The sequence below is a fragment of the Dasypus novemcinctus genome, chromosome 9 (genome assembly GCF_030445035.2).
Source record: "Dasypus novemcinctus isolate mDasNov1 chromosome 9, mDasNov1.1.hap2, whole genome shotgun sequence".
Taxonomy (NCBI): domain Eukaryota; kingdom Metazoa; phylum Chordata; class Mammalia; order Cingulata; family Dasypodidae; genus Dasypus; species Dasypus novemcinctus.
In genome coordinates this window covers 106,656,006-106,683,880 of record NC_080681.1, presented here as the reverse complement: position 1 = coordinate 106,683,880, position 27,875 = coordinate 106,656,006, and the positions used below count along the sequence as shown (strand labels likewise).

The 27,875-nt window shown below is 48.1% G+C and overlaps 1 protein-coding gene and 1 pseudogene across 9 annotated transcripts; both read left to right on the top strand.

Moving 5' to 3' along the window:
- The first annotated feature begins 155 nt into the window (after positions 1-155).
- Positions 156-25,044, top strand: RCC1 (regulator of chromosome condensation 1). Of its 9 annotated transcripts, none has more exons than XM_058304789.2 (12): positions 1,895-1,957; positions 2,874-2,947; positions 17,774-17,855; positions 18,446-18,511; positions 19,321-19,508; positions 19,626-19,805; positions 20,671-20,767; positions 20,885-21,007; positions 21,522-21,677; positions 21,922-22,041; positions 22,377-22,529; positions 23,904-25,044. In XM_058304789.2, the coding sequence occupies exons 2-12, from the start codon at positions 2,936-2,938 to the stop codon at positions 24,077-24,079; spliced, it is 1,353 nt and encodes a 450-aa protein (XP_058160772.1). In that variant the 5' UTR covers positions 1,895-1,957; positions 2,874-2,935; the 3' UTR covers positions 24,080-25,044. The 9 variants fall into 9 exon arrangements, with proteins under 9 accessions (XP_058160770.1, XP_071073704.1, XP_004455741.1 ...); XM_058304786.2 differs by having other exon boundaries at positions 18,446-18,553; XM_058304787.2 differs by lacking the exons at positions 1,895-1,957; positions 2,874-2,947 and adding an exon at positions 156-245 and having other exon boundaries at positions 18,446-18,553.
- A 1,744-nt stretch (positions 25,045-26,788) lies between these two features.
- LOC101421056 (large ribosomal subunit protein P2 pseudogene) lies at positions 26,789-27,100 on the top strand (annotated as a pseudogene).
- The last annotated feature ends 775 nt before the right edge of the window (positions 27,101-27,875 follow it).

Here is a 27,875-nt window from a genome sequence, read left to right as displayed (position 1 = left end):
TTATTAAGGAACAAATGAGCTAATGGACATGGAATGTTTCCATGGTTAACAAAGTAAAGGGTTTTACAAAACAGGTGATAGTGATAATAATTTTTATTATTACATTAAGTAATGAAAATGAATAAGATCTTGGAGGAAGACAGCAGAAAGAGATCAGAAATCCCAGCGTTTAAACTTGGTGAAATTGCACAGTAATCTCATCCAAAAGAGAATTCCAGGATGGAGGCCGAGGTAAACTTGGAGAGGTAAGAGACCTTGAAGATCGGGGAATGCTTTGGGGGGCGGGCTCTGCATAGTAGAGGTTGGTAAATAAACATTCAAGGAATGTTTATTCACCCATCTAGAGTTTGGATGTGATAAGGTGACTTTCACAGTCAGAATCAACATGCAATGGAGAAAACACCCTTCTGCTGAGGTCACTATCCTCACCTGGGAAGCTCCCAGATGCAATCACATGAGCTGAGGGGTCACCTGACCTGAGGGTACACATGAAATCCTGTGGTCTTTTTGTATTCATCTGCAACGAAGTGTACTAACAAGAGAGGGTAGTCTGCTTGGTGCCTATTTTCCAGCTCCAGCTCCTGGTCCCAATTTACACCCTTACTCCCCCCAATTCTTGGCTCCCTTTTCCCCATGTACATTCTCCAGATTGATCCTTCTTTTTTTTTTTTTTTTTTTAAAGATTTATTTATTTATTTAATTCCCCCTACCCCCACCCCAGTTGTCTATTCTCTGTGTCTATTTGCTGCGTCTTGTTTCTTTGTCCCCTGCGTCAGCTGCACGGGAAGTGTGGGCGGCGCCATTCCTGGGCAGGCTGCACTTTGCTTTCCCGCTGGGCGGCTCTTCTTACGGGTGCACTTCTTGGGTGTGGGGCTCCCCTACACGGGGGACACCCCTGCCATGGCGTGGCTCTCCTTGCGTACATCAGCACTGCGCATGGGCCAGCTCCACACGGGTCAAGGAGGCCCGGGTTTGAACCGCCAACCTCCCATGTGGTAGACGGACGCCCTAACCACTGGGCCAAATCCGTTTCCCCAGATTGATCCTTCTAAGAAAAAATTTGGTCGTGTCACGTCCCTGCTCAAATCTCTTCTCTAGCTCTCCATTGCCTCAGGACTCCTTATACACACAAGACCCTGCATCTATGATCTGATCCTATGACTCTGGTTCTCTCTTCTGGGTACCCATAGGTACCCGCAAGTACTTGGCATTTCTTATAACCACCCTGGGCTCTCATTGCTCCTTGTCATTACAAGTGTTTCCCCTTGTAGGATGTCCTCTTAGATTTAACTTGAGAGCCTTTTCTAAGCTCCAGTCTGAACCATATGTCCCTGTACCCATGGGAGGAGTACATTGTCCCTGTGCCCAAATGGCCTTGTGCTGTTAGTGATGGTCTGACTTTTCTTTCTCCTTTAAATACCTTTAAAAGGTATTATCGCTAATTTTATTAGAGCAGTTATAGGTTTACAGAACAATCATGCAGAAAGTACAGAGTTCCCAAATACCCTCCCGCAGTTTTCCTTATGATTAACATTTTGCATTAGTGTGGGACCTTTGTTGCAAAGGATGAAACAGTATTATTATATATTTACATTAGGGTTCATGATAAAGAACCTCTTGAGGGCAGGGAGGTATCTTTTTTCTGTTACCCCCTCCCTCACCAGAACAAACCAACCCTGATTTCACGTATTCTTTCCGATTATCAGTCGACTTGTCCCGATGTGGGGCTATGAAAACAGTTTCCAAAATACACAACCCCTGTACCCGGGCCAGGTGAGAGCGCCTAGGCGGGGAGCCCGCCACTTGTACTTCCCGGGGCGGTCGCCAGGGGCCGCCGGCCTCTTTGTTTTCTTTTCTCGCCCGGGGTCGGGGCCGGAGGCCTGCAGAGCGCATGCTCTGGGGCAGTTCGCGGCCGGCCGGAGAGCCGGGGAGTTCTTTGTGGTCCTTCTGCCCCGAGGTAGGTCGCGCCCGTGACCCACGGAGGGACCCGGCGGAGGGGGGCGCGCCGAGCGGCCATCGCGGAGCTCGGGCTGGCGCCTCGGCGGGGGGCCCGTTGCCCCGCCTGGGTCCCCCGGCGCCGGCCCACGTGAAGACCGCGACAGGAAGGTGCGGGCGCGTGCGGCCCCGGCCCCGCGGGGCCCGCGGTCGGACCGACCCCCCCGGGCTGGGGACGTGCGGCCCCTCTGCCGCCGCGGCGCTCACGCCCGCCCCCCGGCCCGCGCGGGCGGGAGATTCAAACGGCCCGAGCGCGGCGGGCCGGCCAGTCGGACGGCGGAGCGGCTGGCGCGCGGCGGCGGCGCTGCGGCCTCGGCGACCTCGCTGGCCCGGGGCTGCGCAGACCCGCGAGCCGAGGGCCGGGGCTGGGGCCGCGGCGGAGCGCCCTGGCGGGGGCTGCGTTTCCGGGGCGGGAAAGTGATTTCTTCCTGCATGCGTTTGGAGAAAGTGGCTTGCAGAGCAGGAAAGGAATCCTGCCCCGGAGAGGGTCCGCTCTAGAAACTCGGGGGGGGGGGGGGAGGGGCGGGTGGCGTCTGCTGCTGGGAAACACTTCAGCGTCATCAGGCACCTAGACGACTGTTGTGACCCGTTGAGAAGCGTGCTGTGAACTCCGCATCAACTCACTCAATCTGCAGATTATTTACTGGCCGTTGCTCTGTGCCGTTTTTGCAGAGCTGGGGAACAATGATGAGAAGGGCCCCGTGTGGTCCTTATGGAGTTCCCGGTCTCCTTGGGGAGGCTCCATGTGGGTCCACAGTTACAACCCACTGTGACCCCCAGGTGTGCCCTTGGAGCTCGGGGCGCCGATGCAGGGAAGTCATTCATTCATCAGATATTAATTGAACTCTTCTAACCAAGTGTGACTTGTGCGCTAACAGAAACAGTGTGGAGTGTACCAGGAGCACTGAGGGAGACCCAGCCTTCCCTCGGAGGGTCAGGGATGGCTTTCCAGGTGAGATGACTCTGGAACGGGGTTTCTAAGGAACAGTGAGGGGTCCAAGAGAATGGGTGTGGTGGGTGGGGGTGTTCCTGGCTGGTGCACGGCTGGTGCATGAAGGTAGAGGGAAGTGTTGCGATTAGAGATACCACCGGTGTTTCTGCCTGGAGCCCAGGGTGCCAGGAGAGGAGTAACAAAATGATACAACTGGAGAAGGAGACAGGTTTCCAGTGCAGGACCAAGGAACACGGTGGGGGGGACAGGGAAGGCTTCCCCCAAGAAGGGTATCTGAGTGGAGTGGGAAGATGCACATTCCAAAGGCAGAAATCCTGTTCTGTTCAGCTTTGCAGTTTCCTGGTCAGGTGCCTTGGGCCACCCACGCAATTCCCTGTAGCCTTATCTGTAAACTGAAGGTCAGAGGCATGTGATGAGGGTTAGTTATACCCTGGAATATCCATCAAGCAGTGGTTCTAAGGATCTGTTGAAAGCTGCAGCCCCTTTCCCCAGAAATTTATCAGGGTACAACTCTGCTAGCAGGGGGTCCCCAGGTGAAGAGCTTGTGGTGGGAAGTGCTGCCAGGTACAGAGCAGGAGCTCAGCAAACATTTGTTGACAAAGGAGTCCCTCCCCTCTCTTCCCTCCCTGGGACCTTTTACACAAAGAGATTCTTTAGCCTCTGAGTCTGGCAGTAGGTGTTGTCTGCCTGTTGGCATGGGGAAGGGAGGGGACAGCTGCTGTGGTCAGAGAGGACTCTGTCTTCCTTTGCAGAAATGAGGCTATGGTGAGGTCGCAAGGGGTCACAGCAGGAACACAACACCCTGGAAGACTGTCCAGCCTTGTCTGCCGCTCTGTTTCATTCAACCAACCAGGAAACCGAAGCCCAGGGAGAAGAGGGTGGGGTAGGGTGATTCTGGTCCTGGGGTGGGGTAGCGCTCTGCCAAGACACCTGGGATTTTGTTTTTTCTCTTTGTGACCTGGACGGGCGCTGCCCATCCCTGTGTGTGAGCCTCAGCTTCCTTATCTATGAAAAGGGTGTGATCATACCCATTTCAGAGGGCAGGTGTAAGCATTCCAGGAGAGGCTGGCACACCTCAGATGCCTATTAGTGGACATCGACTCTAACTTTTAAATATTTTTAACTGGGTCTCCCTCTTCAAGACCATAAAGACCTTGAAAATGGAAGCTGTGCTTGTCTGAGGGGACTGGGGAGATGACAGAAGACTACTTGTTCCCAGCTAACATACTCACTGTGTAGTTAAGTGAACCAACCCAGAACACTTAAAGTATGAGTCTGCTAAAAGGACTAATTTGTGCAGTTAGAGGATATGCAGGCAGATAATTGGTGCCTGTTTATCCCCTGCTCTGCCTCAGTGATTGCCCACAGCAGCCCGAAGCAATTCCTAGAGCCTTCCATTTTAGTTGAAGAAACTGAGGCTCAAAGAGAACTCAGGTCTAACTCCACGGCCATGCTCTCCATTCATACATTAGGGAATTGTACCCACTGTCCACATGTCTTTCAGTGGCTCCATCTCACCATGGCCCACTCAGGCCCTTGCCTCTTCATGTTTCCTCCCCCATCGCTTCCTCCTCTCCCTCTCAGCCGACTTCTGCTTTCTGCTATTTGTTGTATTTGGCCAAGCTCCGCTCAGAGGGGATCCCGTGGAGGCCTGCCCAGGCTGCCATGGCCTCTTCCCTGGGTCATGGCTTGCCTTTGGCTGACCTGGTGGTTTGTTTTGTTTTTTAGTCAATCAGGTATATGAGTTCCTCTCCTGGCTCTCATTTACTAGCTATGTGAACGTAAGCAAGTAAATTCACCTCTCTGAGCCACAATTCCCTGTGAAATGGGAGTGATAGAATCTTCAGTTTGGAAAGTAAAGGGTTATATTGCATGCAGAAGGCAGGAAACAGATTGGTGGGTAGACATGCAAATTAAAGTAGTTATGATTACTCAGGGAGGGATCAGAGAAGGCTTACCAGAGGAGGAAGAGGTGAGCCAGGAGAGGTTCTTCCAGTAAGATAAGGGATGGGAAGGGCATTCCAGGTGTAGAGAGGGGTGGTGTGGAGAGAACAGTAAGCAGTCTAGTCTAGTGTGTCTGGCACAGAGACTGTGGGAAAAGAAGGGAAGATGTGACAGATAAGGGATGAGACCAAAAGTTATGTTGGTCCCATTTGAAGAGGGGCCAGGGTGGTTCTCAGCTGGGGTCATTTGCTTGTCGTGGCAGAACAGACACATTCAGCTAGGCTAGGAAGGAAAAGTGGCTTTATTTGCCGGCAGGAGGTTGGAGATGTACAATCTCAAATCAGCCTCCCCATAAGGATTTTTCTCACAGCTTTTATACAGGTTTAAACAAAGAAAGTTAATCATCAGAGTGACATTTCTAAGAAGGGTCTAATTTCTAATTTTCTGGACCGGAGATTGCTTTCTCAGTTAATCTTAAAATATGCATGGTACCTAGGGCCAGGCAATGTTGGGGTAATAAGGATGGGAGGGTGGTACAGATGTGAAGGAACAGATACAGAGTATAGATAGTGAGAGTGCATAGTTACACATTTTTTGGTGGAGTTAAATCTAGTTGATGTTAAAGCTGTAGCTCTGCATGCCTCCCGATGTGAGCAGAGGTTACATTGCATTTTTCCTTAATATTTAAGCTATACTGATTTCTTCTAGTACTACAAATTCTCCCTGATTATATATACATTTCCACTCTTAGGAATTTGGGTGTCATTTGATCTGGCTACTTCCTGCTGAGATGGGGCATAGTAGTTATGGAGTAGTTTGGAAAATTATGACTCATTGACTCATTGGGCTCAGAGGGCTGGAGACTTGCTTCAGGGGAGGAGGATGTTCTGAATAAGGAGAAAGGTTTGGTAATTATTTGCATTAATATTTGATTGCATAAGGAGATGATACATTTAAGAAGCACAAGGGTTAGAATTATTAGAAAAACTACAAACCCATTTGGAGGAAAGTTCTTAACTGGAAAACAATTCCTGTAGGTAACCAAATGAACAAATCATAGAAACTAAAACTAGTGGTGGGAGCAGATCAGGCCTGATTCTGATCATTCATCTGGGCTAAAAGAGAAGACATTACTTGATTCGTCAGGCATATAGGTACAACATTAGTTTAATTATAGCACAGGTTCCTCCTTGATGGACAGTTAAGATCTCTAGGGCCATTTGGTTTTGGAGAACAGCTTTATGCATTAAAGTCATTTTCGTGTTTATTAGGGCTGTGCTATCGTAGCTGTGATTTAATGCCTAAGTAATAAAGGTATTTAAGACTTTCATCATCATCATAATAAGCTTATTTATGTGGTATTCTTTTTTTTAATAACTTTAACATTTTATTTCACCCAATATAGCTAAAATATTAATATTTCAATGCATAATCATATAATTATTCCTGAGCTATTTTACATTATTTTTTGTACTAAATCTTTAAAACCAGATATGTATTTTATATAGCACACCTCAGTTCAGACAAGCCGCATTTCAAGTACCCAGTCTCTATATGTGGCTAGTGTTTACTGTATTGGGCAGTACAGACCCAGGTATTTGTACTTCATGATGACAAACAGTAGGAAAGCCAAATGATCCTTAGGGCAAGACTGAATGTAGTTATCAATTTCATGCAAATGTGAATTGCTTTTGATGGAAAAGCATGCTACCTATCAGTTTCCAAGCTAACAAGTGCCATCCCAATAGCATATTAGCGGGTGTTCTTTTAAACATATTTTTAAGTCCTTCTAATGGTTCACAAGTATACTTACGTGGGGGTGGGGAGTTGGTGGCGACAGCTGTTTTTCCGCTGATCGGTGGGATACTGGCTGTGCAGAATGTTTATAGCTTGACTCTGGTGTGATGGATCCAAGGTTTGATGCCCTGTAACTTAAGAGAAGAATGAGTGACAAGTCATACTAGGTCCAATGCACTTTGGGTTTAGTTGTGCCTGGTGATGTTGGTCTTTCAGAGCTAGGATGCAATATAGAAATGACCTTCCATGTGTCGTTTCATAAGGACTTAAAACCTACTTTGGGGGCTACTTTCATCCTCAGGAGTACAATGGGTAGAGCTTTATTTGATTTTAGTTGTGTCTCTAGGTAGATTTTTGCTAGATGTTACTTTTATTTTATTTTTTCTCCCCTTCCGCCCTACCTGCTGTTTTTTGTTGTTGTTGTTTGTTTTTTGTTTTTTTTTCTGTCTGTATTAGTCGCCAAAGAGGTGCTGATGCAAAATACCAGAAACTGGTTGGTTCTTATAAAGGGTATTTATTTGGGGTAGGAGCTGACAGATAACCAGGCCATAAAGCATACGTTACTTCCCTCACCAAAGTCTATTTGGAGCACGATGGCTGCCGACATCTGTGAGGGTTCAGGCTTCCTGGGTTCCTATGTTCCTGGGGCTTGCTTTATTTTGGGTTCAAGGTTTCTTCCTTCCTGGCTTCTCTTTCCTCTGTGTGCTGACTTCCCAGGGCTCCAGTTTAATTCTTTAGCATCAAACTCCAAAATCAAAACTCCAAGATTAAAAGCCTTCAACTCTGTTCTTCACCATGCCTTTTATCTGTGAGTTCCCACCCAGCAAGGGGCAGGGACTCAACGCCCTAATCATAACTCAGTCATGCCCAGGTACAGATCAGATTACGAGCATAATCCAACATTTCTTTTTGGAATTTATCAATTATATCAAACTGCTACACTGTGTCCATTCGCTGTGTGGTCATCTGTGTCTTTCTTTTTTGTCTTCTCATTTTCTCCTCTAAGCTTCACGAGGATTTGATTCCAGGGACCTCTGATGTGGAGAGAGGTTCCCTGTCGCTTGTGCCACCTCAGTTCCTGGTTTCTGGTGCATCTCGCCTTGACTCTCCCCTGCGTCTCTTTTTTTGTTATGTCATCATCTTGCTCTATCGCTCATCATGTGGACGCACCTTTACCAGGAGACCCTAGGGATCAAACCCAGGTCCTCCCATATGGTAGGTGGAAGCCCAATCGCTTGAGCCACATCCACTTCCCTAGATGTTCCTTTAACATTCAGTTCTTATGTTCTGTTTTTCCCGTGGATTGAGATCTATAAGAAGAGTATAGTCACCAGTCAGTACCTAGGATACCGGAAACATCTTTAACTACTCTACAGACTAAAGCAGTGCCACTGTCACTTTACATGGAGAGTGGAAGACCAAACCTAGGAATAATTTATTTTAGTAGGCATTTAACAACCTCATGTGATTTTTCAGTCTGAAAAGGGAAAGCTGCTATCCATCCAGTAAAGGTGTCAATGAACACTAACAAATATTTAAAATTTCCAGGGAGCGGGGAGCGGATGTAGCTCAGTGATTGAGTGCCTGCCTCCCACCTATGGGGTCCCAGGTTCAATCCCTGGTACCTCCTAAAAATCAATTCCAGGGGCTTTTGACATTAGAGCGAAATCAATTTGCCAGTCACCTACGCCCACATCTTGGTACTATACGCTCTTTGTTAATGTGGAACCTTTGGGCGGGGTGGAGGATTAACCTGAGTGCTTATTACACATCGGTCAGTGACATTTTGAATGACTGGGCCCAACCAGGAACTGACTAACCCATTTGCATAGAGTTTCATGTCTGTAATGAGTATGTTATGAAAGTATGTTAAGGAGTCTCCTGTGGGACAAGAACTTGATGTACTTCATCATATTCATTTCTACTTCCTTAGCCGTCCTTGTTCTGTTAGATTTGTAAAGCCCCATTCTTTTGCCCTTGCCAAGTCATTTTCTGTATATTGAAGTTTTCTAAACCTCTGGAGCTCAGGTCCCCATTCACAGTGAGGTAACAGTGGGTGTTTTGGGCAGAACATGGCAAAAGCTGTAGAAGGGGGCTTTTTCTTTTGGCTCCTTCTTTTGCTGCCTTATCTGCTAGCCTGTTTGTTGTTGTCTTTAGCTCTTTATTGAACATTTTACAAAAGAGGGGTCTAGTCAAAAAGACCAAAGCCTATGTCATCCTCCGATTCCTCCGATTCTTCTTTCTTTACTTCCACTTTCTTCTCCTCAGCTGGGGCAGCAGTGGTGGAGGGGCAGGGCCTGCCACTGGGACAGGTCCATCAGCCCCTACTTTGCAGGCGAGGCTCCCGTTGTTGACATGGGCCAGGGCCTTTTCAAACCAGGCAGGCCAGAAGGGATCAACATTTACACCAGCTGCTTTAATGAGGACATTGAGCTTATCCTCTGTGATGGTGACGTCGTTGTGGCGTCTGAGGGCCAAGTAGATGCAGGCAAGCTCGGAGATGGAGGCCACTGTGTGGACGAGTGCCGGGCGCTGTGCTAGTCGCTGGATGAGGTGAGGACCTCACCCCGACGCGGCCTTAGCTTCCTCGGAAGAACCAAGCCCTTAGCGGCAGCTGAGGAAAGGAACCTTTAGCTTCTTTAAAGTTTGGTATCCAGAGCCTTCAGTAGCCAGCCATACCTAGAAACCCGCTAAGTTCCTTTTTATTCAGAGGTTCTGACACTTGCCATAGGGTTTCTTTCCTGCTGGGTAATAAGGCCCATTGCTCCTCTGACAATTCAAACCCAAGGTATGTAACATGGGTCTGCGTTATTTGGGCTTTCTTTTTCAGATATTTTATATCCTTTTGCCGCCTGCTTTTTTGGCATTATTGTATTCTGATTTGAGGCTTCTTAGGTTTTACTGGCTATGAGTATGTCATCAACATATTAAAGGAAGAGCCCTTTCGTAGTTGTACCCCTTGTAAGTCCTTGGACAGTGTCTGTCCAAAAAGAATCAGAACATTTTTAAAACCTTGTGGCAAGACATTCCAATAATACTGTTGTTTTATTCCAGTATCAGGATCTTCCCATTCAAAAGCAAAAACCTTTTGTGATTCTTTTTCTAAGGGAATGCAGTAAAAGACATCTTTTAAGTCCAAAACCATGAAGCAAGCGTAAGCATCTGAGATCTTAGCAAGTATATGTGGATTGATCGTTATTGGATGGATGTCTTCTACTACTTGGGTGATGGCTCCCAAATCTTGTACACATCTGTATTCTTGTGTGCCGGGTTTTAAGATGGGTAAGATAGGTGTGTTAAAGCCCAACTGGCACAGTCTAATTAGGCCGCAGCTAAGAAATTTCTTTTTATTTATTTATTAAGATTTATTTATTTATTTATCTCCCCTTCCCCCCCCTCACCCTGGTTGTCTGTTCTCTGTGTCTATTTGCTGCGTCTTTGTCCGCTTCTGTTGTTGTCAGTGGCACGGGAATCTGTATTTCTTTTTGCTGCGTCATCTTGTTATGTCAGCTCTCCGTGTTTGTGGCGCCATTCCTGGGCAGGCTGCGCTTTCTTTCGCGCTGGGCAGCTCTCCTTACAGGGTGCACTCCTTGCGCGTGGGGCTCCCCTACACGGGGGCACCCCTGTGTGGCAGGGCACTCCTTGGGCGCATCAGCGCTGCGCATGGCCAGCTCCACACGGGTCAAGGAGGCCCGGGGTTTGAACCGCGGACCTCCCGTGTGGTAGACGGATGCCCTAACCACTGGGCCAAGTCCACAAGAAATTTCTTAATCAGAGGTGAGATGCCTGCTTTAGCTTCCTGTCTGTGGGTACTGCTTCAAGTGCGGAGGAGCGCTACTTGACCACAGCGTTATCCTTAGTTGTGCGTCTCCCGCCAGTCCCGGAGGTTCCCCCATAGCCCATACTTCGACTAGCACCTGCTATTTTATTTCTTCAGGCACTCCAAACTTCTTGGTGCTTTCTGTCAAGCTCGCCGAGGCTGCTTGGACTGCCTGGACCTGTATGTTAAGTTTGTCGGGTGGAAAAGAGAGTGAGGCTTGTAACTTTGAAAGTAAATCCCGGCCAAGGAGAGGGATGGGGCATTAATTGGGTGACTCCAAGCTGGCATTACAGTGGCTATAGGAAGAATCCATGGTTTCTAACTCCTGACACACCAATAACGGACAGACTCATTTGATTTATGAGTAAGCTTTTGATTCAAAACTGAAAAAGTTGCTCTGTATCCACCAGAAAACTTACTAACTTCTTACCCACGTGGAGAGATACTCAAGGTTCCTTGTGGGTGATTGGGATCAGTGGAAGGTGCCCCCAGGCCCTGTTACTCTAGATCACTGTCTTTATCCCCGGAAGTTGTGGGTATAGGACTGCTGGGTTAGGAGTCTCTGGTGCTCCTTTCCTTGCGAGCCCGGGATGTTCTCACTTCCAATGACCATCCTCCTTTGCAGTAAGCACACTGCTGGGGGCCCAGAGGCTTTCTAGGAGTCCAGACATCTTACCTTTAGTAGGTTATGTTTGTTGCTGGAGGGTTTTACTCAGGACTTCTAAAAGATCAGCGTTTAAGTTAACCTTATATGCGATTGTTTTCATCTCATGTTTTTCTTGGGTTGCTTCTTGGTTGTAAAACACCTTGAAAGTCATCTCTACCAGGGCTGAAATTAGCAATCGTAGTTTTTCTGGGGTCCTCCCTGCAGCTCGGAATGCGATCCTCCCAATTATATAGGTCAGATGTTGAAAATGTAGCTTGTACATATAAATAGCCCCTAGGTTTTTGTCCTTGGTCTCTTCCCACAGGTACTTGCCAGAGAGTGAATTGGCCCTGGCTCTGCCCTCCTGAGGTGGAGGTGCTCTGCCTAAAAGCTACACCGTTCTGGGTGTGGGGTGGAAAGGCCATTTCTGTGATCTAATGGGAATTTAGGCCTGTTTCCATCCGCCTGATACAGAGGTGAGGGAGGTACAGGAGCAGTGGCATTCTCAATTCTCGAGGTACTTGATATAATAATAGTAGCTGAGATATCAGGTGAGTTAATGTCTGGGAGGGTTTTTTTTCTGGTTTCTACTTCCCTAGTCTTTTTTTTTTTTTGTCTTTATTTTTTTAATATTACATTCAAAAAATATGGGGTCCCCATATACCACCCCCCTCATCTCACTCCTCCCCCCATAGCAACAATCTCCTCCATCATCATGAGACATTCATTGCATTTGGTGAATACATCTCTGAGCACCTCTGTACCTCATGGTCAATGGTTACTTCCCTAGTCTTTGCAGTTATTTAACTCCAGTTTTTGTATAGATGGTTGAGTAATTCCTTAGTCAGGCTGGGGTGGCAAGTCATTTTTTTCTCTAGTTTTAGTGTGCTGGGGACCCAGGACCCGATTAATTGGCAGTATACCATGTCTAAAACATTTTCTCTGAAGTTTCTCGTTTTGGAGTAATGCCATAAAGCATTGGAAATAAAACATTTCATCCCATTTATGTACATGCTACAGAATAGGTCTAATTGCAGAATAGCATTATACTCCAAAGAGCCTTGTGCTGACCATTTCTGCTTATCTTCTAATGCATATTGAGCCCAGATTTCCTTACAAAAGCAGATCATTCTCTTTTTAGTCATAGGTTCCTACCAAAATTGTTCCCAATGTTTGATGATACAACCCAGTGAGTTGCTTTTTCCCTTCACCTCTGAACTCTGGCTATTTCCCATTACATTTAAATAAGTACAGAAGCCAAGGTTTAGGCAGCCAGTCTCAGTGGCACTTCTTACACCAGGGGCTGCTCCCTTCCCTAGTCCTTTCAATCCTAAAAACCCAGTGCAGCAAAATGTCCAAAACGTTGCTTACAGCTTTGGCAGGAACTAATGTGCTGCTGAGAATAACAAGACTGGAACACATACACACATACAGAACAGAACCTGTTTTCCTTCATAGCTTGCCACCTTTAGGGATCCTAGACAACTGGGCAAGAGATCCTTGTCCAGACTCTCAAAAGTAAAGCACTCCAGCCAGAAGTCTACTGAGCAGCATCATTCTCACAAGGACACCCGCCCCACATTGGGCACCAAATGGAGGAGGGGCCAGGCTGGTCCTTAGCTGGGTTTGTTAATCATCAGATGGGTGACAGTTCTAAGAAGGATCCAGAAAATTAGTTTTTTGCTTTCCTAGTTAATCTTTTTTCTTTTTTTTTTTAAAGATTTATTTATTTATTTATTTCTCCCCTTCTTCCCCTCTTTGTTTTGCACTCACTCTCTGCTCTGTGTGTACATTCACTGTGCATTCTTCTGTGTCTTCATGTCTTCTCTTTCAGCGGCACCAGGAACCGATCCTGGGACCGTCCAGAGTGGGAGAGAGGTGCTCAATCTCTGGCGCCACTTCAGCATCCTGGTCTGCTGCATCTCTTATTGTCTCTCCTCTGTGTCTCTTTTTGTTGCATCATCTTGCTGCACTAGCTCTCCGCTGGGGCCAGCTTGCTGCGTGGGCCTGGCAATCTTGGGGTGATAAAGATGGAAGGATGGTCTAGATGTTAAGGTACAGATACAGAGTATGGACAGTGAGGGAAGGAGTGCATAGTTATATATTCTTTGGTTGAGTTAAATCTGGTTAATGTTAAATCTGTAGCTCTACGTGCCTCCTGACATGTAAGTAAGAGTTACATTGAATTTTTCTAACATTATAAGGTATAGTACAGGGTGTTAATAGTTAAGCTACACTGGATTTTTCTAGTACTACACCATATCCTGGAGGTATCTGGCCTGGTACCAAGCTAAAAAATTTGGCTTTATCTTCCAGGCAGGGGGAAGCACTAAGGATTCTGGGCAGAGAAGCAGCTTGTTTCAGGCCTGAGGTTTGGGAAGATCATTAACGACTTGGAGAATTGGGGGGTGGAGAGGGGCAGGAAGACCAGAGGTGAGCTGCTGTTGTTTCTTTCTGGGGAGTGGGGAGGGTGTTTGAGAGACAGTACCCATGCCGGCTGATAAACTAGTGGAGTGTTAGGGGACGTAGGGCAGAGGCAGGCTCTCAGATCTCCCTAGGGCTCTGGAGTCCTACCAGCTTGGTGGAGATCTTGACTTTCTCTTTCATCTTGGGCAAGACACTGCACCTGAGCCTCAGTTTCCTCATCTGTAAAATGAGATCACTGTCGTCACCTTGCCAGATGCTCCAGAATGTTAGCCAAGACACAGGTGACCAAGGAGGCATTGACTGGCTCGGTTCCAAGCCACAATAACAGATTTTTTTGTTGTTGTTAATACCCCATAATACCAACCATTTCATGTAGCTTTTACTTTTTTTTCTCTAGTCCAGGTCTTGCCCACTGGTCAGCCCAGAGTCAGAACCAATGTATAAACATAATTCAGTTTCTCACTTTTTCACTTGACCTCTTATATGTACTTTTCCATGCTGCTAAACACTCTCCCTGCCGGACACAGCTTACTGCTGCAAATGGTTCTGATGAACCTATGAGAGATTTGCCTTGGGCAGGACAGGGCCCTAAACACAGTAACTGGCTGTCATCCTGGCCAAGGGTACCAACTGCCTACCTGAAACAAGGGAGACCTGTCACACCCTACACCCCTAACCCTTCCAACTCTGCCTACTTAATAGCAGTCTTGGATGACTCCCAGCATGTCAGGCTTAACAAGAGCAACTGGTGGAATGGAGTGTAGGTATCTCCGCCCAAATCCATTGTCCCACAGACTTTGCCATCTCACTAAATGGCACTCTGCCATCCACGTAGTCATTTCAGCCAGAGACTGGGAGTCTTGAGATGAAACGATCATTCTTGATTTCCTCCCTCTCCCTATATCTAATCCATCAGCAATTTGAGTCTATTTCCTACATTGATCTATTGATCTATTTTGTTTTCTTTTCTCAGACCAAAGCAAGTCACTGTCATCTCTCACCTGGACGCCTGCCATAGTCTCCTAAAAAGTCTGCCTGTTTCCATACTTGTGACCCTTTCCAGCCCATTCCATTTTCTTCACATAGCCAGAGCAGTCTTTTAAAAATGTAAATCTGATGAAGACACACTTCTGCTCACCACTTTTCAGTGCTTTCCCCACAATCCTTGCACCATCCAGCCCCTACCCACCTCTTGTCACTCAACTAATTGTTCTCCAGCTCCAGCCCCATGGTGATCCCAGATTCCCAAAGACCCTGCACTGTTTCCTGGAATGCTTTCCCCCTGGTTTCCCCACTGGCTTCTACTCACATTTCAGGTCAGCCTTCCTGATCACTCTCCTTGCCTATGCCAGATTCTCTTATTTCCTTATTGCCTTGCTTATCCTTCACACAGCACCATCTGTGATTATTTAATTTTTTTTTTTTTTAAGATTTATTTTTATTTATTTAATTCCCCTCCCCTCCCCCGGTTGTCTGTTTTGATTTATTTTTATTTATTTAATTCCCCTCCCCTCCCCCGGTTGTCTGTTTTCTGTGTCTTTTTGCTGCGTCTTGTTTCTTTGTCCGCTTCTGTTGTCCTCAGCGGCACGGGAAGTGTGGGCGGCGCCATTCCTGGGCAGGCTGCTCCCTCCTTCGCACTGGGCGGCTCTCCTTACGGGGCGCACTCCTTGCGCGTGGGGCTCCCCTACGCGGGGGACACCCCTGTGTAGCACAGCACTCCTTGCGTGCATCAGCACTGCGCATGGGCCAGCTCCACACGGGTCAAGGAGGCCCGGGGTTTGAACCGCGGACCTCCATGTGGTAGACGGATGCCCTAACCACTGGGCCAAAGTCCGTTTCCCTATTTAATTTTATTTTTATCTTTTTTGTTTTGTCTAAGAGTAGGGAAAAGGTTAGTCTCTTTGTTCCTTAATACACCTCCTGGCCCAAAGCCAAGCAGTGGTAATTGGCATTTAAATACTTGTGGAATATATGCTGTCGGTTACTGAGTATTTACTGTATGCTTGGCACTGAAGAGTCCTTTATAAATAATATTCTATTCAGTCTTGACAACAGCCCTGAGAAGTAGTCTTTGCATACCCTTTTACAGATGAAGGGACAGCTCAGAAAGGTTAAGGCCTTTGGCCAGCCATAGTCACAAGAGCCTGGGCAAATCTAGCACCTTGTACTCCCAAAGAACATGCATTTTTAGTTTGGGAAGAGGGGTTTCAAAGAGGTAGTGGGAGCAGGGGAGTTCCACACCTAGGAGAATAAAAGTTGGGTGAAGCTCAGAGATGCCACCTCTTTAGAGTCAGAACCGGGCCAGTCCCAATCTGTTCAAGCTCGCCCTACAGAGGGAGGCCCCATCTATACAGGATCAGCAGGATTCCAGGCCCTTGGCCACTTACCCATCTTTGGTACGTTGTCCTCCTCCCCTACAGCAGTCAGCAGTAAAGTGCTTGGCAATGCAGAGGCCATTGGCCTTGTGTTCACATACACAAGTGGGGTGCTGGAGAGTCTGAGGTCCCAGGACCTAGTGGAAGAAGGAAATGGTGGGGTGGCTGCATAGGTCCACAGCTGAGCTGAAGAAGAACTCTTGGGGTTTTTATTCCATTGTAGACTTGGGTGGAGTCCCTGTCCCTCATTAGCCCTCAGTTGTGCCATCTATAAAACGGGAGGAAAAGTGGGTTAGATTTCAGCGGTTTCCAAATAGGGCTGTGCCTGCGAATTACCTGGGGCAGGGTGTAGGCATTACAACAACATGGGTAGTATTGATTTATTGAAAATCTGCTATGTACTTTTACAGTATTAGCTCATTTAATCTTACAGCACCCTACACATTTAATTCTATACATCACAAAGGTGTAAGTAAGTGCTATTATCCCCATTTTACTGATGATACAAGTGAATCACAAGGAGTTTAAATAACTTTGCCCATGAAGTAATGTCACCCAGATTCTGGCTCCAGAGACTGCACTTTTAACTGCCATGTGCTATACTACCTCTGAATCTGAATTGCTGCCAAGCACGCCTTCCCCAACAGTCCTCTTCTAGAGAATCATAGTCCAGAGTTTAGGAGCCCCAGGATTAGACAATTTAATATCTTTCATGGCCTTAAAGACCAGAGCTCAATAAATATTTATTTCCAGAGCTGCTTGTTGGGAATGGGAAGAAATGCTGTGGGTGCAGTTTCAGCTGGATTGAAATCCAGGAGCTGGGGGTACTTGCTGTTTCCAGCAGCCTGGGGAAGACATCAAGGCCCTGGAGAGGCAGCAGTCAGAGAAGGAGAAGGGCTCAGGACTGAGTCTTTTGGCTGCCCTGGACCTTCTAGGTTCAGCCTCTCTTATTACCCATAGGTGATTTTCTTTCCCCCTTTTGTAATATTTGGTGTTTGTATGTAAGTGTGGGTATATATTTAGTTTTTCACCTCTTGTTAGACTGTTTAGGAAAGCTAAACTCCTCCCAGGAGCGTGGGTCAAAGGGCAGAAATGATCTGGATGGAAAGTTTTGGTTTTATTTAATGAAAATAACTGCCACTGCATCTTTTTTTTGTCTGATTAGAACCGTAATTTATCAGCAAAGTTATTAGTAGTTAACTCAAGAGTTGGGGAGACTATTTACAAGGGATACTTTATTTAACGTTCTTCAGTGTTTTAATATTTTATGATAAACTGGAAACTAAAAAATAAATGTATTTCTTCTTGTTAAAGATCTTAAGTGATATAGGAAAGTACAAGGAAAAAAGTGAAAGTTGGCCATAATCCCATTTCTTGGAGGTTACTATTTATTGTTAATGGATGTATTTTCTTTCAAACATTTTTCTGTGGATATTTTTTTGTGCATATATTTTTATTTTAAAGAGGGATGATACTTTTTTTCAATCTGCTTGTACTTAGCAGTGGTGAAGATCTTCCTATTCGGTAAATGCATCTCTAAAAGCATCACTTTTAAATGGCTTCATACTATTCTATCTTTAGCATACCACATACTATCTAAACAATTTCCTACAGTTGATCACTTTTTAAAATGTTAGGAAGAATGCAATAGAGAATATTTGTGGAGCTAAATTGTTGGGTGCATCCATTATTCTGTTCTTGGGATAAATTCCAAGAAGTGGAATTGCTGGGTTTTTAGGGTTTTTCATACATATTGCCTAATTAGGACAGGAAAATGTTTGCCATTCTGACATGGGGTCTTTGACTGGGTTTTTCAGGACGAGGCAATGCCACCCAAGCGCATAGCTAAGAAAAGGTCTCCCCCAGAAGATGCCATTCCTGCAAGCAAGAAAGTGAAGGGTAAGTTGGCCTTGGCCTCTGACTGGGGCAGCTGTCTGGGAACTCTGGGAGCCCTCGGATCTGGGACTGGGCTCCTTCCCTGACACTTGAAGCTTTCAGGCCTAAGATGTCTAGGGACCTCACCAGGTGGAGGGTTCCCTATAGGTCACTGAATCCCACCCTCTGGGAATCACAAAGGGCAGAAACTTGTCTAAAAGCACTGAGACAGTACTGGCAAGCACTAGAGCCTATGGCTTCACGCCAGGCAAAAAGGCAGAGTGGTTAGGACTAATGACTTCCAGACCTGGGTTCAAGTTGTGGCTCTGTCACTTTCTAACTGTATAACTTCAGTCAATCACTTGACCTCACTGAGCTTGGATCACCCTGTTCATAGAATGGAGGCAAGAACGGCACCAACCTCACCTGGCTGTTGGGAGGATTAAATGAAATAATGTCCTGGCAACATCTTACCTGCCCCGGAGGGAGGCAGCTGTGGTTTTTTTCTTTCCTGGGACCCTGGAGAGGAGAGGGGAGGAAAGGAACTTGCCTCCAGTATGGGTGGTGGGGGGCGTGGACCCGCTGCACACTCAGACAGTGTCTGTCTTTTGCAGACCCACGTAACCCGGCAGTAAGGGCCTCTGCCTCTCACCGCCTTCCCCGCGCCCGCTCCTGCCGAGGTGCCTGCGGGCCCAGCCCTGCTGAGCAGAAAACCCGACCAGGTGGCCCCTGCCCCGCGCAGCCCCTGCGCAGCCGCAGCGGCCCTGCAGCCGTGGCCACACCCCCGGGGCAAGGGACTCGACGCCATTGGTTGTCCAGGGCCTTGGGCAGGCGGCCTTCATTGGCTGGCAGAAGGCCCTGTGCCTCCCCGTGATTGGCCAGTGCCTCTCTGCAAATGCCTCTCCTACTCCTGCTCTTTCATCCTCAGCTGCCTGTTTGCTTCCTGGATAGGGTTGGACGAACTCAGCTCTCCTATGTGAATATGTCCAGGGGTTTGACAGCCTGGGCTGGGGGAGGGCTTGTTGGAGGCTGTGGGCTGTGCCCTGACCTGTGTGATCACCTTTGGTTTCAGTGCAGGCTCCACTGCTTGCTGGCTGTGTGATCCTGGGCAGCTTAGCAATCAGTAGAGGGTGGACTTTATTATCTGAGCCCTGGCTATTGGTACCATGGCTCCTGACCAAGAATTTACAAATCAGGAAAGTTATCTTGTGTTTCACTGTCTCCTTCCTCTCCCCAAGGTTCATTTCACAATATTGAGCGTTCTCTTGTTTCCATTTCCTCCCTCTCATATTAATCTACTCAGTTTTCAGTCTTAACAAAAACCTTCTGAGAACAGGTACTTTTGTTATCTTGGTTTCACAGATAAAAAACATAGGCCAGAAAGGTCTGTGGCAGAGCAGGGGCTTGAACCTAGGTCTGTGTGATGGCAGTGCCCATGCAGCAACCTCTCCTGTCCTCACACACTCAGGGACTGTCTTCTTCACCCTAGTCTCACATAGATCGCACAACACAGAACCAGGCTTGGTGCTGACGCTGGGGCAGGGCGACGTGGGCCAGTTGGGGCTGGGCGAGAATGTGATGGAGAGGAAGAGGCCAGCCCTGGTCCCCATTCCAGAGGACATTGTGCAGGCTGAGGCTGGAGGCATGCACACTGTGTGTCTAAGCAAGACTGGCCAGGTAGGTCACAGGGGTGGGACGGGTGGGCAGGAGCTCTGGAGGTGGAGCTGGCCAGCCAAGCAGGGAATGGCCTGAAACAGGCCAGACCTTGCACTGATGGGGGCATCCTGGGCACAGGTGTACTCCTTCGGCTGCAACGATGAGGGTGCCCTGGGAAGGGACACATCAGTGGAAGGCTCAGAGATGGTCCCCGGAAAAGTGGACCTGCAGGAGAAGGTGGTACAGGTGTCAGCAGGAGACAGTCACACGGCAGCCCTCACCGAGGATGGCCGAGTCTTCCTCTGGGGCTCCTTCCGGGTAAGACTGGGTCTGAAAGACTTGGGCCCCCAAAGAAAATCCATCTCCATGTTCCCATTGTAGTTAATGGTGGGGAAATTGGGGCCCAGACACAGCTCTCTGGCTTCTTTATACAGGCTGATCTATGCCGACCTCTTGCTTCCTTGACTCTGATGTTAAGAAATGGGTTCTTAGGGAAGGAGTGGCACAAGCATGCCTTAGAGCCAAGGGTGATGTCTCTCTGCAATCAGCCTCTCCTTCCTCTTCCCAGGCCTTTTCCATACTTCCCAAGGGAGTTGGTATGGAGATTATCTCATTTCAGATTTTCCAAGCAGGGGAGTGTAGTAGAAAAAGCAGATTGAAGATTCAGTATTAAACAAACAAACAAAAAAAGATTCAGTATTAAAATGGTTTAAAAAAAAAAAAAAGAATTTAAAAAAAAATTTTTTTTAATAAAATGATTTTGATGCTCTGATATTTATTTCAAAAATGTCAAAAATAAAGAAATCTGATAAGGTTTTTCTATTTAACGGAAAAAGGCTATCTTAAAATGTTTAATGGAGAATCCCAAACACATTTAAAAGTAATCAAAATAATATATTAAACCCCTTCTACAGTCCACACAGCCTCAACAATTGTCAGCTCATGACCAGGCGTCTTTGATCTCTACTCCCTTCTACACTCAGACTGCTTGGTTATTTTAATGCAAATCCCAGACCACAGAAGATTTCATTCATAAGCATTTCAGTACAGGGCTGGCTCCTGCTCCTCCTCCTCCCCATTCCACCACTGCCCTTCACCAGGCAGCTCTGTGGCTGTGACATCCGTGGTCTGGCTGTTGGGAGCAGGCAGGACTGGCTGACAAGTGGCCCACCCCTCCCTTCAGGACAATAACGGTGTGATTGGGCTCCTGGAGCCCATGAAGAAGAGCTTGGTGCCTGTGCAAGTGGAGCTGGATGTGCCCGTGGTGAAGGTGGCCTCGGGTGAGTTTAGGGTGTCCTCACTCTGAACAGGAGTTGGGGAGCCTTGTTCTGGGGATGGCCCAGCCACAGGCCTTACAGTCCTGCAACCCAACCGCCCCCACCTCCTCTCACCCTCAGGAAACGACCACTTGGTGATGCTGACGGCTGATGGCGACCTCTACACCTTGGGCTGCGGGGAACAAGGCCAGCTGGGCCGTGTGCCTGAGTTATTTGCCAACCGTGGTGGCAGGCAGGGCCTTGGTAAGTGGCTCTGATACCTCTGAGAGGGCATCTTGGCAAGCCATCTCCCAGTGTAGCCCAGGGCAGGACAGAAGAGGAGTTCCCTGTGCCCACTCAGGCTGTGGCATCAGAATCAGACCTGGGGTGGTGCTGGTGAGCTCAGACTTTGGAGCCAGATTACCCTGGGTTGAATCCTGGTTCTGCTAGCTACTAGCTGTGGGACCCTAAACTATCATCTCTGGAATATGGATAAAGAAACAACCTATGTCCATTGGGCTGGTATGAGGGTCAGTGGGTTAATATAGAAGAGTTCCTGCAGGTGGTAAGTTCCATGTAAGCGTTCGCTCTGTGGCTGTGGGAGTCTGAGCAGGGCGCTTGTTTGTACTCTCTTGGCCTCTTCTGTAAAAGAGTGATGAGTTCTCTGCTTGGCCTCCCTCCCAGGGCCTTAGTAATGGATGGGAAACAGACTCAGGGAGGCAGAGGGAAGAGGGGCCATATGTGCCCGTCACTGACCCGGGCTTCCCTCTGCCTCCAGAACGATTTCTGGCCCCCAAGTGCGTGATGCTGAAATCCAGGGGAAGCCGGGGCCCCGTGAGGTTCCAGGATGCCTTCTGTGGTGCCTACTTCACCTTTGCTGTCTCCTGTGAGGGCCACGTGTATGGCTTTGGCCTCTCCAACTACCACCAGCTTGGTAAGTCCCAACCCCAGCATCAGGCATGGCCCAGACTGACCTGGGTTCTACTGCTGGTTCCACCATTCCTTTGTTGTGGACCTTTGGGGATCACTTAACCCCTCACAGTCACAATTTTATCATCTGTAAAGTGAGAATATCTATACCCTGGTTGAGGTGGCCTTTGGGATGGGGGTGGGGGATTGAGAAGGGCAGCTCTTGCAACACCTTCACCTCTGACAGCTCTATCCCGGCCTTCCCCCAGGAACCACAGGCACAGAATCTTGCTTCATACCCCAGAATCTGACATCCTTCAAGAACTCCACCAAGTCCTGGGTGGGCTTCTCTGGTGGCCAGCACCACACGGTCTGCATGGATTCTGAAGGTGGGACCTCGCGTCCTTCCCTCGGTTGAGGGTGGAGTATTCCCTGGACCCAGGCCTGGCCAGACTCAAGTGACCACGGTCTTGGAACCTGGGCCTGCTCCCTGGATTTAGCAGGTGTGGGTCTGTGAGGTCCACCCTCCTTCTGGGGCTCTTCTGATTGTGAGCTCAATGGGGGCCTCTGTGGAGGTTCTCCCAGGCCACCCCCAAAGTGGGAAGAGACAAATGTAGGTTTCCTGACCACCTGGGAAGTAGAGGACCAGCTCCCATGGGCATGGAAGCTCACCTGGCCTTCCATCCAGTTTGTCTGCTATTCCTCTCTCTCCCTCCTCCTGCAGGAAAAGCATATAGCCTGGGCCGGGCTGAATATGGACGACTGGGCCTCGGGGAGGGTGCTGAAGAGAAGAGCACGCCCACCCTTATACCCAGGCTGCCTGACGTCTCCTCTGTGGCTTGTGGGGCCTCTGTAGGATATGCTGTGACCAAGGACGGTGAGTGGGGCTGTCCCAAGTCTGGGGGTTTGGGAGTCGTGGTTCTTGGCACACTCTCCAGCAGGTTCTGATGGGCACCATCAGATGGAGCTGAGCTGTGGAGAACAGCAGTGTTTGCGAGGACAGGGCTTTTCTCGTGATTCTCAGAAGCTCTGGCTTTGATGAACATAAAATAAGAAAACAGATTGTTTTAATAACTGATTTGTTCTGTAGAGGAAAAAAGAGCAATGGGGGATGATGTCACTGAGTCCCAGAGAGGCCCTGGGACTTGAACCTAGGTTGCCAGCTTCCCTGTACTTCCTCCACCATGGTGATCCTCCTTCTGGAACACCTCATGTGTGCCAGCTTCCCAGGGGGTTGTACTTGGAATCTTATTAGGGAAAAGCAAGTTTGGGAACCTGGGTCCTGGCCATCATAGCAAGGAAGGGCATGTACAAATGGCACCAAAGCCTGAGTGAGTGAGCAAGATGGCCAGGGGACCTTTAGAAATCTTGGAGTGGGGAAGATGCTTGACCTGAGGTTATCCAGGAAGACTTCCTGAGGAAGCTGAGCTCGCACTGCTCCTCGAAGTTTCAGTCCTTTATGAGAAGCAAAGGATGGTGTGATCGTTAGGCTGTTGTCTCAACTCGGCCAGGTAATTGTGCCCAGTTGTTTGATCAAGCAAGCACTAGGCTAAAACTGTAATACAAGGGCATTTATGGACTTTAGGCACCATTGACTTTACTGCAGTGGTAAATCATAGATAGCTGGTTATAATTACATCAGTCAGGGAGATTGCCATCAGCAATGAGTGACACTTAACCCAATCAACTGAACGCCTTAAAAGGGCAAGTGATTCCAGCATTGAGAGAGAATTTCCCAGCTCGTCTTTGGACAGCCACCATCTCCCAGAACTTGTCAGGAACCTTCATTGAACTTTCATTGCAGCCTCTAGTTGCAGCCTGCCTGCGGAACCTGGACTTGTGCATCCCCACGGCTGCATGAAAGACTCTTAGAGAATCACATCCTATTGACAGATATCTCTTGTTGATTCTGTTTCCCTATTGAACCCTAATACAGAAGGCATCCCAGACCAAGGTGCTTCCAGTCTCAGGTTGCAGGTCCTGAGGAGAGGAAGGTGGTGTAAGGGGCTGGGAAATAGCCAGTCACATGGAGCCTTCAGCATCATGCCTAGTAGCACAGTGGAACCTTTGGTGTTGTTTAAGGCCTTCAGTCTCTGGTTTATAAAGCTCTGAACTCCCGGAGGCTGGGACATTGCCAGGCCTCTATAGGACAAGACCAGAATTCACGCTATGGCCTAGGCTTCTCTCACTACAAAAGGGTGGGTTTGGGGGTCCTGGAGACAGCTGTCCCTATTTCTCTCTCCTATTGCAGGTCACATTTTTGCCTGGGGCATGGGCACCAACTACCAGCTGGGCACAGGGCAGGATGAGGACGCCTGGAGCCCTGTAGAGATGACGGGCAAACAGTTGGAGAACCGTGTGGTGTTGTCCGTGTCCAGTGGAGGCCAGCACACGGTCTTATTAGTGAAGGACAAGGAACAGAGCTGATGAAACCCCTGAGGGCCTGGCTCCGGCCCCCCGTCTCCCTCATGGAACAGAGAAGCAGCGATGACTATGGATCCCAGCCTCCCTCCCCCAACCCCGAGCACTCTGTCAACTCCGGCCTTTTTCCTATCAGCAGACCAGAATCCCTTTCTTCTTTTTCTTCCTCCTTTCGGGAATCTTCCTAGAACCTGCAGGAAGAAGGGTATGGATGGAAGAAGGGAGGGACTTTGGGTCAGAAGGAACATCGCTTACCTCAGACCTATGTGGCTAGACATTTCCCCCATATTCCTGCTTCCCATGATTCTGGCTGGCTCTTGCCTTGTCCACCAGAAACCCAAAACTTCCTCCTCTGGGCATTCGGTGTCCACACTCTGAGTAGTTGGGGCTCTATCAAGCCCCACTCTAGACATGTGCCACTCTTGTTCTTAACAGTCCACAGGCAGACTAATGGTACAGTCGCCAGACCCCGCTGTCATGGCCACATGCCTAGGGAAGTGAAGAGGCAGGGCTACTCAGCCGGGGGCAGCACCAAGCCAGACATTTGGCTCTGAACCGGTGTTCGTGGGGCGAAAAGGACAATGATCCTCCATTTAATGGAGAAAAAAACTAACTAACTGATCTCCCAGAAGCACAAAGCATTTTCCTAACCCCTCAGACATTGCCTGCTTAAGGCATCATCCATCCTGCCTACCTGCAGCCAAGGGCCTGGCACCCAGAAGGGAACCCCTCCCTACAGGGCATGATGTGAGGGGAGAGGGGGATGGAGAGCTTTATAAACGAACTTACAGCAATATTGAGAAAGGTTAGAGGGAGGCGGAGGCTTGGAGGGCCAGGGGCTGGTCCCAAGTAAGGGAAGCAGCAGCTTGTACAGTGGCTGAGAAATAGTTTGGATTTTTTAAAAAATGTAAAATATTTTGGAGGGAAATGAAGTCTTTTAAAACTTTGAATAAATTAGAGTTTTATAAAAACGGGCCCCTTGTTTTCTACACACTTCCTGCTTTTTTAAGGGAGCGCCTGCTGTGCACCAGGCAATGTTGGGAAGGACAGAATAAAACCTATCTGTGAAGCTGATGCCAAGGCGAGGACTCACATAATAAGGTCAAGGTAGCAGCTTGTGTCTGTTCCTAGAGCTCTGCTCAAACCAAAAAAAAAAAATAAGATTTGACTGTCTTTTAAAAAACACAACAACAATACAGTTTTATTATAGTAAAAAAAAAAAGTTGTCAAAAGAAGAGACACATAGGGTGAGGTTTGGAAGGGTCTCAAACAAGCTTCCCGGTCCTCTCCAGTTGGAGTCAGAAAGCGTCACCAGACACAGTGATGTGATTATCAATCATGGGAAGCAGATGTGGCTCAACTGACAGAGTGTCTACCTACCATATAGGAGGTCCCTGGTTCAAACCCAGGGCCTCCTGGCCTGTGTGGTGAGCTGGCCCATGCGCAGTGCTGCTGTGTGCAAGGAGTACCGTGCCATGCAGGGGATGTGTCCCCCGTGTAGGGGAGCCCCACACGCAAGGAGCGCCCCCTGCAAGGAGAGCCGCCCCGTGCAAAGAAGGCACAGCCCACCCAGAAATGGCACTGCACACATGGAGAGCTGACGCAGGAAGATGACGCAAAAACAAAAAAAGAGCACAGATTCCTGGTGCCGCTAACAATATAAGCGGACCCAGAACACAGTGAATAGATGGAGAGAGCAGACAACTGGGGTGGGGGGAAGGGCGGGGAAGGGGAGAGAAATAAAAAAAGAAAAAGGGATCTTTTTAACATCCTAACCCCAAATTGAGATTTTTTTATTAGTACAGTACATCTCTAGAAATGCTTATTAAGCTTGCTGTTGAATCATTTTCAACAGCTAGTATGATTATTAACATAATTGAACAATTACTCTTAAGGCAGTATCTAATCTGGACTGCCTTAACAAGTGCTTGAGCAACTAAATTATATATAACTGCTTATTTGTTTTTGCTCTTTGGCTCATTTGTTTGCTTGCTTTAGGAGGCACTAGGAACCAAACCCAGGACCTCCCGTGCGGGAGGTGGGTGCTCAACTGCTTGAGCCACATCCGCTCCCCGAACATTTACTCTTTTTAATATTTATTTTTATTTCTCCCCCTGCCCCTGTTGTTTGTGCTTGCTGTCTGCTGTGTCCATTTGCCATGTATTCTGTGTCTGCTTGTCTTCTCTTTAGGCAGCACCAGGAACCTATACTGGGACCTTCCAGAGTGGGAGGAAGGCCCTCAATTGCTTGCACCACCTCAGCTCCCTGGTCTGCTGCGTCTCTTATTGTCTCTCCTCTGTGTCTTTTTGATGCATTATCTTGCTGGGCAGGCTCTTTGCATGGCCCAGCACTCCTGCGCAGGCCAGCACATGGCGGCGGCCAGCTTGCCTTCACCAGGAGGCCCTAGGAATTGAACCCTGGACCTCCCATATGGTAGACAGTAGCCCAGTTGCTTAAACCACATCTGCTTCCCAAAAACATTTACTCTTGATGCAAGCAGAACACTGATGAGAAACTGACTTCTTAAAAGTTACACTTGGTGTTAATATTTTCTTTGTAAAAAGGTCCTTAGGGAGGCACCCTCCTGGTAGCACCACACACAGGTCCCATAGACTTCTGGGAAGCAGTTTAATCCCACCCACCGCCTCAGTGTCTTCCTTTCCCTCTTTGACTCCACCGAGGTGTCATGTGTGAGGCTGCTCTGCTGCCACTGAGATGTGCTATGTCGCCTCCTACCTACTGGCTGCCCTTGGGGGCAATACCTCCCCCAGCACCAAGGACATCAAGAAGATCCTGGACAGTGTGGGCTCTGCGGCGGATGACGACCAGCTCAACAAGGTCATCAGTGCGCCAAGTGGAAAAAACATTGAAGGTGCAATTGCCCAGGGCATTGGCAAAGCTGGCCAGCATGCCGCAGGTGGGGCTGTGGCCATGACCGCAAATGCAGCTCCAGTTGCAGCAGAGGAGAAGAAAGACGAAAAGGAGGAATCGGAAGAGTCGGATGATGATATTGGCTTGTTCAATTAAATTTCTGCTCCCTTGCAAATAAAGCCTTTTTATGCACTTAAAAAAAAAGTCCTTGCATATCTGCTGTTACCTTCTCCCCCAAAAAAGTACATTTGGATGATATTTACTTGTGTTTTCCCATTTGACAATAGAGCAGGTTGAAGGTTACAGGAATAGGGTTATTCTTAAAATAACAGCCTTGTGCATTGAACACTTAAAATAGGCCAGGCATTGTGGTGGGCGCTTTACAAACACTAAGTCTTTTTTTTTTTCTTCTTTATTTTGTTCATTTAATAATTGAAAATATAAACAAAAACTAAAAAAACACAGTTGAATAAAAACATACAGGAAGCGGACTTGGCCCAGTGGTTAGGGTGTCCGTCTACCACATGGGAGGTCCGCGGTTCAAACCCGGGCCTCCTTGACCCGTGTGGAGCTGCCCCATGTGCAGCACTGATGCGTGCAAGGAGTGCGGTGCCATGCAGGGGTGTCCCCTGATAGGGGAGCCCCACGCACAAGGAATGTGCCCAGTAAGGAGAGCCACCCAGCGCGAAAGAAAGTGCAGCCTGCCCAGGAATGGCCCTGCACACACGGAGAGCTGACCCAAGATGATGCAACAACGAGACACAGATTCCCATGCTGCGGACAACAACAGAAGCGGACAAAGAACACGCAGAAAATAGACACAGAGAACAGACAACTGGGGCTGGGGGGGTGGGCGGGGGGAAGGGGAGAGAAATAAATCTCTAAAAATAAAATAAAAACATTTCTCAAGTGTATGGATATCTATACATTT